Genomic DNA, 10,880 nt, shown 5'->3' on the forward strand with positions numbered 1-10,880 from the left:
AGAATTCGAAACAATTGATTGAAAAAATATATTTCTTAGACATTCAAATGATGAGTAGATTAAAGGGTTTGCAATTTGTTAAATTATAGGATTTGAATTAGTAACAGTCAATAATACATGTTATTGTCATATTATTATTATTGTTGTTATTAAATTCTAAAAAGTATGTATTTCACTTTATGATCATATTTTCAGATATTTTATCTTGATCTACATGGCCAAGAAAATTAAGAGTAAAGTTAAAATTCCACTCAATTAACTGGTTATTTTGTGCCTGTACAAGAATCAAATACTGTTTTTTCCAATAAAAACATATTAACACTAACTCTTTTTGTTAATAAGACCAATGTTTATTTGATCCTTTCCAGAAATCAGTTAATATTTTCTGAAATTATGCTTACTATAAACTTCAGGTAATTACACAAAATTTATTGAAGTTATTTGCTTGTTGAGAACATTTCCTAGTAAGAAAAACATTTCCCACAAAGTGTCTTTGTAAGTTGTAAAGGAATGCTTGCATAAGGCAGAAATCCTCAATATGGATACTCTTGAGGTGGATAAGTTAAATGTTAGGTTGAATTGTATGTAATAAAATTATTTTAAAAATGATATAATTAAAAAGTAATTCCAAATATGAATACTTGATTTGGCCTATCTATAGCGTATTTCCTAATTTTGTAAGAGATGATTGCTACTGTTTATTAATTGCCATTCCCAGATACTATTTCTGGAGCTGGTAAACCCCAACTCCTACTACTTCAAACCATTTTATAAATAAAATATTTTCTGTGTGCTTTGGTGCTAGGTTGACACTAGAATGAGCAATTTAATGATGAGTATTTGGTTTTATTTCTAATTTTTTAATAAAATATTGTCATTGGAAAGTTAAAGTCCTGGAAAAAGAAAAATGTTTTTTTCATACTACTTAAATGGAAATATGGACAAATAGGGAATAATTTGGGTTTTGTTATGCATTCATGTTTTTTTAATGAATCATGATAATCTTTTTTATTATTTGTTAAAAAAGAAATTTTTCTATGTGAAGACTACCATAATTGTTCAAATGAAAATGAACATATAGACATGCACACATATATACTCACATATTCATACATATACATGCATGTATATATGTCCACGATGATTTTAACATGTTATAAAATCATTTTAGACCAACATAAAAATATCAAGAATAATTCAAATAATTCTTGCATGCTCATGACCCATATTTACATAAACAATTGATCTCTCTGAGAGACCCTGATGAAAAGCACAGAGGCACTAATATACTTATCATAGACATCAGCTTCTTTACCTTAAATACATCATTGGTTAGTCTCTCTGAAGGGGAAATTTCTCTTACATAACCATAGAACAATGATCAGAATCAGGAAATTGCAATTATTATAGTATTAATTTCTGAACTATAAACCCTATTCAATACTTACAACTTACCAACTAATATTTCTCCCTCTTTTTTCCTCACCAGTATTTTTAATAACAGATTTTTTTTTCTGGATCAAAAGCCAACCCAGGATCCCATGTTGCAATTACTTGTCATATTCCCTTAGTTTCATTAATCTGGAACAGTCCCTCAATCTTCCTGTCTTTCAATACCTTGCCATATTTGAAGCATGCAGGCCATTTATTCTGTAGCATCTCTCCGTTTGGAATTTGTTGGTGTTCCCTCATGATTTGACTTCACTGGGCCTTTTTGGCAGGGGTCGTACAGACGTGGTAGTGTGTCCTCCGTGCACCATTGCAGGAGACATACAATATTTCTCCAATATTTTTGATAATTGTCACTTGATTAAGGTAGCGACTACCAGATTTCTCTACTGCAAAATTTCTTTTGTTTAAGTTTTTGTAGATGATAAGGATCTTGTGACTCCTTGTATCTTAAGACTACAGAATTTATGTATTCATCAAAATTTTACTCCTCTAGTTTTATAATCAACCATTAAAGATTCTTCCCTGAAACAACTATTACCATGCTGATTTGCAAATGGTAATTTCTAAGATGGCCTTGTGATATGTTAAAAACATGTATTTTTTAGATAAAGTAAAGTTTTACAGGATGATTCTTCTTCCAAAATTTTGGACAAAACCAAGATTTTCATGGGAAATTTATTAAGAAATTTTTTGACTGGATTAAGAAAATCATAAGGGTATTTGATCATCTCTCTACCTTTCATTTCAATAGTGACAGTTTACTCTTAGTAGTTCAAGAAAGTAATTATTGCTTTTCATCATTTGGCCATTTAATAAATATTAATTGGGTACTTTTAGAATTTGAGTTCAAATTCATCTTTTAAGAAAACTACTTTGCTATGTATAAAACCTTGAGTTTTATTGAGTAGATTAGAATTATTGAAACAATTGTTTCAGTGCCTTTCCCTGTTGAAAATTCTATTTGCCCTCTGAGGCCACTAGAATTTATATATTTTGTCTTAAGTCTGTAGTGTTAAAGAGCATTCTGGTGTTAAGACTGCAGCTCTTTCAAAGTAAAGGAAGGTTATACACAGGGGCGAGAATGTGATGCACCAGATATAAGCTTGACCACTTCATTGGCATCAGTTTTAGTGGTTGACCATTCATTAGTATTATAGATGTAAGTAATTAAAACATTATATTTTATGTGTAAGAAATATAAGATCAATTTGTTTTATTTTTATTATTTTTCTGCTCATCCTCAAGAATGATCATGGTTATCACTTCTCACAGTAGTTTTAGAACTAGATTATAATTTCCCCATTATACCATAATATTTTATTTTCTTTTGAGTCTAAAAGTCTAAGTAATTTATTTATTTGAGCATTGTATGTTATGGTGTTTTTCCTTTTGTTTTGGGCTTCACAGCTGTTCATCAGAATGGGTTGTCCATGAACCAGATGCTGATGGGCTTATCACCAAACGTACTCCCCGGGCCCAAAGAGGGAGATTTGGCTGGTCATGACATGGGGCACGAGTCGAAAAGAATGCATATGGAAAAAGGTAACATATGACTATGTGGCCCTGTTTTTCCTGCACGACATGTGAACTCGATTTTAATCACGGCATCAGGTATATTTTTAGATCACATAAAAAGGTGACATATGAATATGTTAAAAACCTACATTATTAAGTAATAATTAAGCCTATTCAACAAAAAGGAGGTATGAATGAAGACCTGCTTTTCTCTTATATAACAGGTAGGTGTCAATTTATTTTCCAATATACTTAGAAAAGAGAATTATTTGTTTTCTTATTTCAGTACTGAAGGTCTGTTTGTCTTTCTCAATGTCTTTAGGGCCAATTGTTATTTTACATAGCATGATAGAGCAACAGCAACATACAAAGGATTATTATGAATATTTTTGAGTGAAAATACACATGGTCATGGGGCCAGTCAGGAAACAGAATTTGATTTTATCAGCCAGTACACTAGTAATCATCATTTCAAAACTGTATGTAACCAATAACAACATTGATATTGTACAAAGATGCCAATGTTTTCTGCTTATGTTTCATTTGTATCAACTTAACACATTTTAACAGGCAAAAATTTGTGTTTTCATGCCCTATTTCATGAAGACCTTTCATGAAAAAATTAAAATTTTATTTTAATATGTATGTTGGAAATTTATGCTAATAGGTACAAATTCATGTTTTCAAATGGTAAGTTTTGAATTGTGAAGATACGAGCCTCTTCATCTTTTTCATTCTAATTTAATATAGTGTTTTAAAATGTAATTAATATACACTAGGTACTTGGACTATCTTCTTGACATTAATGCCAAATAATTGGTGTTATGAAAGTTATTTTTTGGAAAACAATACATAAAAGACACAATCAGCTGTCAGAAAGGAAAATAAACAAAACTGGACATTTAAATAATTAATCAGAAAGAAATGATTGGAGAAAGACTAAATTAAGGTGGAACAACTTTCCCCCCAATAAGACTATTCACATAAAGTAAAATTGCTTACATAAAACATTATGCATTCAATATTAAAACAGCTTTTCTGAGCCTTTAGGGAGAAAGAATAGAGTATTTCTTCAAACTGCATCATCTAAATTGTGGAATGTCAATGAGAAGATGATAATCTTTTCTAGATGGACATGCAAAAATTTATGCATAATTGAGAAACAGCAGCAATAAGGCTACTTTCTAATTATTTGTTTTGAACTTTGATTTCGAGTATTATTACTAAGGGAGGTGACCTATATTTGGTGCATCCGTGGCCAGGCAGTCTCTGAAAGTCCATTGCCAAGGTTTCCACAAGTTCTTTCCAACAATAAATAAAAATGTTATAAATATTGTTCCTCATGTATGTTTTGACATGTACCTTTTATATTTAATCAAAAACCTTACTTTTAGAAATATGAATATAAACAGAGTGAGAAAATATAAAACTTCATGGAAGATTTAAGTTTTAGGTAGTGATATTTAAATATAAGAATTGATTGGGTAAACTAGTCATTCTTTATTAGGGTTCTTCAAAAAATACTTAAAAATATGATGTCTTAATTTTCCCATGGGTGCCACATAACTAGTTCCACTCGAAACGTCTAAGAGAGAAGTTAATTTCTGATCTGCAGTGGATGTCAGGATATTAGGGCTCGTGTCTCTGCAGACCCTGGTGGAGAAGGGGTAAGAGAGAAAGAGGGAAGCCAGGCAGAGCTGGTGGCGAGGAGCCCACCACCAAAGGCATAACCAGTGACAGGGCTGAAATTGTGCATCTCACTGGAATTTTTGGTGAGAGCTCTCATCAATCTGATGTTTCATGTTAGGTTGTCCTATACTTTTGGTAACTATTTCTCTTTTTCATGAATAATGAGTCCTGTCTATCTGCCTATCATCCATCTATCTTCTATTATTATATATTATTTCTTGTTATAATTTTGCCACCATACTAAACTGATTACCTAGGGACCCCACTTTTGGTTTTCCTGTGCACCTGCCACAAAGACCTTCACTACAACACGTGCCTTGTTATTCGGAAGTTATTTTCTCAGTGGTCTGCTTCCACTGCTAGACTGTAGATTCCTTGGAGTCATCTGTGTATTGCATTTGTTTTAAGCAGACTAGACAGTTTATGAATGCATACAGACCTGGACTGAATTACTAGGTGATTCTAAGAGTCAGTGAAGAGAAGTTTAAACAACTGTAAATATTATACTCTTTAAGGATTAATAGAAGGCAAAGAGTGAAATTACATAACCTTTAAGATGTACATTTAAATGAGGCATCATTAGAATGTTCTGACCATGAATATACACAAAACCTTTCTATATCACTAATGGTACTGCTTATAACATTGAAGTTTCTTAAATGGTTTTGCTGTCAGAATATGCACACGTTTTCTAATATTTTAATACATATTTTATAAAGAAAGATAAATTTTTATTTTAGTGTTTTCCCTAGCAATGTGAAACTACCACTAAACTCATTTTAAGAAAGTCATGTAATTATGGACATTGTAATGGACATTGATACTGTTAAACTGTTTTGTTATATGCTGCTCTTTTTCTTGTATGCAATCTCGTCTGCCTTTTAGCATACTGAATTAATAGTATATAGGTTGATTTTTAAAAAATTGTTACAATAGTCAAAGTGCATTGACCCATTTTATCTTTTTATTATTTTTAAAGACTTTATTTATTTATTTATTTTTAGAGAGGGAAGGGAGGGAGAAAGAGAGAAAAAGAGAAACATCAATGTGCAGTTGCTGGGGGCCATGGCCTGCAACCCAGGCATGTGCCCTGACTGGGAATCGAACCTGTGACACTTTGATTCGCAGCCCGCGCTCAATCCACTGAGCTACGCCAGCCAGGGCTTAGGTTGATCTTTCTAGATATATACTAGTCCTATAACTTTCTCACTACACATAGCTGTATTAAAACAAGTGAATCAATTTACAAACATTTGTAAAGAAAATAATTATATGTTTACATCATTTTAGGCTTTAGCTTTTTATAGCTGCCCATCTCTTTAAATCATGCAAAAGATGATAATTTTTAAGAAAACACTGATGATAAAAGCAGATACCAAAATTAATTTGTATGCTGAGAGTCACTATGGTCTAAAATTTCAAACTTCAGTAACTTTTAAGCACTTGAAAATCTTTTTAATATTGAAAAGCTATTGATTCCATTATGTTGGACAGAATATTTATGTTGTCCAACTGAATATGTTGGGCAGAGTCATCCTTAGCTGGAGGACCAGTGGCTTTACAAGCAAAAATACTAAGTACTGAGTAAATTTGCTCTTTTTTTAAATAAAAACACCAAAACTAGGGATAGCTTATAGTACATTCAAAATATAAATATAAAATTAGTTAATGTATCAAGATGTAATAGACATATTAATATTGTTTTTGTTATCTCAGGTGTAAGGAGAAATGCTTTTTATATTATGAGAACTTCAAAATTAGGAATTTTTCTAAGTTATGTGCTAAAAAAAACCTGTGATACAGCTCATAGCTTTAACAATAATTATGTCCTCTACCTTTCCAAAAAAAAGTTCCAAGTTTTCTAGAGCTTTCTGGAGTTTAAAAAACATTGCTGATATCTCCCTGCAGTCTAAATTTAGTGGAACGGGTGATATAATTGACATTAGAAATATATAAACTTATGCTACACTTTTCCATCCCCACATATTTGTCCATTGATGTTAATTTATTGTATTAGTTTCTTATTTATTGCACATTTTTGTCATTATGGGATTTATCTAATTTTAAGGTACCAAAAATTAAACATAGGATACAGATAAGCCTATAGTATCAGCTTTTTCTTATTGTAAGAAACTTAAGCACTTATAGTTGAACTAACTACTAAATATTTAATTTATGTTAGAGTATTTCAGTCTTGGACTAAGAGTCCATATATATATATATAGATGATATATGTATATATATATATTTAATAATAACTTAATTAATTAACTACTTAATTTAATTAATATATATATTTACCAAGAAGTAAATATATACTAAAGATCAGATATGTGAAACAAGCAACATGAGATGCAAAACCTGCCCCTTGGCTATAATTGTACAGATTTTGTTTTGTTAGTATATATTAAAATATTCCCTAAAATTGAGGCTCTCCCCTTCACATGTTCTCATGAAAGCTATAAAAAGTTTCTTCATTGGTGAATCCTGCAGGACTTTCTTTCTCTGCTGACCCTGTCATTTGAGAAGCAGGTAAAGTTTGAAAAGCAATTAATATAGGGATTCACTTCTAGCCATAAGCCATTTCTTTGTGGCATATTCTGCTTAGGGGGTCGTGCTCAATATTCCCAATTACTAACCATTTGTATAAAAGGTTTTCATTTTGGTACTCTGAATTTGAGGGCAGGGCACCAAAGTAGTTCTGTATTGGGAATTCCTATCTTGTTAGTACTTTATTCTTGGTGTCCAATTTGTAGAATATTATTCTACAAACTATCTTTTTATTTACTTATTTATTTACTTATTTATTCATTTACTTACTTATTTTAGAGCCCAGCTGGCAAACACAAGGCTCACAGGCCGAATCCGGCCCTCCACCTTGCTTTATCCTGCCAGGCACCTTGTTTCTACCCGGCGGCAGCGCCGAGCTCTCACTTAACTGTTAAGGAGCAGTTACATTTATACAGTCCTAAAATTACATTTGGCCATTTGAAGGCTTCCACGAGGCTGATGTGACCCCCGGTGAAAATGAGTTTGACACCCCTGCTTTAGAGAGAGAGGACGGGAGGGGAGAAAAAGAGGGGGAGAGCCATTTATCTGTTGCCTGTCACACGTACCTCGACCAGGACCAAACCCTCAACCTGGGCACCTGTCCTGACCAGAAATCCAACTGGTGACCTTTCGCCTTGCAGGACGACACCTAACCAACTGAGCCACTCTGGTCAGGACCTACAAAACACCTTCTGTAGCTAACTATACTATTTTTTAATTTTCTCAAGTTTGTGGAAATACCAGTAATTTTTTTTGAAATACATTTCTTTTTTTTTATTTTAATCATTGTTCAAGTACAGTTTTCTGCCTTTTACTCCCTAAATACATTTCTTTATGCACATTTCTCATTGTTTAAAAATTCTGGTCTTACTCAAATTAGGATTGGGTGTTCAAAGTGGTTTTCTTCTTTTAAATTCTAGATAAACATTACATGAATTAATTAATAGTAAATTTTACATATGTGTATATTATAAATCTGAATCTCTATCCCATGTGACTATAAACGAGCATAGAGTAAAAGCCCCTTTTCTCTGGAAATTTCTGTATTTTGATAATGTTAACCCATATAGAGGGTCATGAGTATTTTTATTTTTAAATTCTCTAATATGTAACTTCCCTTTCACTTTTTTATTTTAGCTATATATCCTTTTGGCATAGCTCACAGTCCACTATCAAATATTCTCTCTGAATACTCATGTGACTTTATTCTTCTGTTTCCAAACCTGTGGAATGAAGGTGTTGAACTCGACACCACTGCTTTCACCTCTCAATTCACAGCACCAGACACTCTGTCTCTCTGAATCCCAGAGTTCTTTTTCAGTAGACGGCAGATTTCACATGGGCAGCCACAGCTCAGGGGAAACTTTCTTACGACACTGATTTTATTATTTTCTGATATATATTTTCATAAGCAGAGCTTCCAATAATACTTTAATGACAATTTAAGAAAATCCTTATTATGAGATTCCCATTTTATATCTGTAAAGATGGGCAATTGGTATGAAACACGGACTTTAGTGTTTATGTTTTTCCCGTGCTGACTGTCCTATCACACTGTACTTTCATGGTTCTCAAATATCTTCTGTTCTCATCTAGATAATTTAATTTCTTTCCTTACCTGGGTATATATTCCTCCTTTTCCATTAGTGCCCAGCCCAGAATTCTTGTGGGAGAAAGTTTTAGCTCCTTATCATCTTTGTATACCTATAGTAGGTACAATACATTTCTTTTAAGTGTTAAATGAGATAATATATGTCTGGAGCATTTAACCCACTTAAATATTCCATTAAACTGTTAGTATTGTTGAATTAGCTAATGGGTATAAGGCTTGATTTTATAGATGTGAAATATATATGTCCTGAACCCCTAAATTAAAGTATTATTTGTTTACAATTCTTAATATCACAATTCCAGTGACTTATGCTTGATCCAAAATAGGAAAACTGACACTTCAATAGTTTTTAGAATGTTTCAATTAACCATGACAATGTGGAAATATGCACAGTTTTTAAAGAAAAAAGTAACTAAAGAAATTTGAGTAAAATACTAGTTCTTCATATTAGTCCCACATATAAATTTGCTTCTTGTAATTATTTATGAATCATTATACATGTCTTTATATTATTTCCTTCATTTAAGATGTATATTGGCTTGATTAATTTATTATATCTAATTTTTTATTCTGCAATTTATTTGCATATTGTCTAAACAGTTTTTTTTGAGATTTTTCTCTCTTTTATTTGCTCAATCCCTCCATACCCCCTCAAGTCCCCACCCCCTAATAGCTGTGAACCTACCCTCTATCTACAAGTTGGTCTCTATTTTGCTTGTTAGGTAGATTCCACATATGAAAGAAATTTTATGGTACTTGTCTTTATCTGAGTAGCTTACTTCACTTAGTATAATGCTCTCCAGGTCTATCCATGCTGTGGCATAGGATAAGGGTAAAATTTCCTTCTTTTTTAATGGCTGAGTAGTATTCGACTGTATAAATGTACCACAGCTTTTTTACCCACTCATCTACTGATGGGCACTTGGGCTGCTTCCAAATCTTGGCTACTGTAAAAAACACTACAGTGATGATAGGGGTGTGTATATTTTTTTGAATCAGTGTTTTGAGTTTATTCACGTGTATTTCCAGAAGTGGAATTGCTGGGTCATAAGGCAGTTCTATTTTTAATTTTTCGAGGAAACTCCATGCTGTTTCCCACAGTGGCTGCACCAGTCTATATTCCCACCAACAGGACACGAGGATTCCCTTTTCTCCACAACCTCGCCAGCACTTGTTTGTTGATTTTTTTTTATATGAAGCTATCATTTGGTGTTTATTTTTTAAAGATTTTATTTATATTTTATTTTTAGAGAGGGAATGGAGGGAGAAAGAGAGAGAGAGAAACATCAATGTGCAGTTGCTGGGGGCCATGGCCTGCAACTCAGGCTTGTGCCCTGACTGGGAATCGAACCTGTGACACTTTGGTTCCCAGCCTGAGCTCAATCCACTGATCTATGCCAGCCAGGGCTCTGTTGATTTGTTTATGAATACCATTCTGATTGGTGTGAGGCGATCTCTCATTATGGTTCTGCAATATATTTGTATATTGTTTAAACATTTTTATTTTGTATATTGACAATTATGCATTATCAAAGAATTATAAAAAACAACCCTTTTCCCTAATTAAACATATTTAGAACTATTTTTTAAAAACCATGAAGAGTTCAGTGACTAAGAGAGCTTTCTTAATTTTTTTATCTAAAGTAATAAAATATAAATGCTGTTTCCACAGATATGCTTTGTATAATATTACTGTTTTTATAGAACAAAACAACAGAGTATCTACCATGTGATATGTTTCAACCTAGTATTTTTAAACAACTGTAAATTAGATTCTTTTCCAAATAGCTAAATTAAAGAAGAAAAGATTTATCATTTAAAAATCTTTTCAACCTTGTTTAACATTCACAGCCTGTTTTTATTCAAACTTCTTAAAACTCTTATACGTGCATATGTGTGCCCTGCACAAGCTCAGCCGCACACCGCTTTACCTTCCTTTGATAAATGGAGTGATCTCGCTGTGAATGTTTTGTTATGGGTTAAGAAGCAGAGTAATAGCCCCCTTGTCTCTGGTGCTTGAAGCAGTTTGAATTCCTCCATCAACTTGATGGAATGATTTAAC

General features: G+C 32.4%; 1 protein-coding gene across 1 annotated transcript in view; it reads left to right on the forward strand.

The window, feature by feature from the left end:
• The window catches only part of DACH1 (dachshund family transcription factor 1), a 399,674-nt gene that overhangs the window by 291,642 nt on the left and 97,152 nt on the right, over positions 1-10,880 (forward strand). The window contains exon 6 of the mRNA XM_028526299.2: positions 2,860-2,994. Within this exon, the coding sequence (XP_028382100.1) occupies positions 2,860-2,994 (135 nt within the window). The remainder of the gene's footprint in view (positions 1-2,859; positions 2,995-10,880) is intronic.

The sequence above is a fragment of the Phyllostomus discolor genome, chromosome 11 (assembly GCF_004126475.2).
Source record: "Phyllostomus discolor isolate MPI-MPIP mPhyDis1 chromosome 11, mPhyDis1.pri.v3, whole genome shotgun sequence".
In the NCBI taxonomy this organism is placed as follows: Eukaryota; Metazoa; Chordata; class Mammalia; order Chiroptera; family Phyllostomidae; genus Phyllostomus; species Phyllostomus discolor.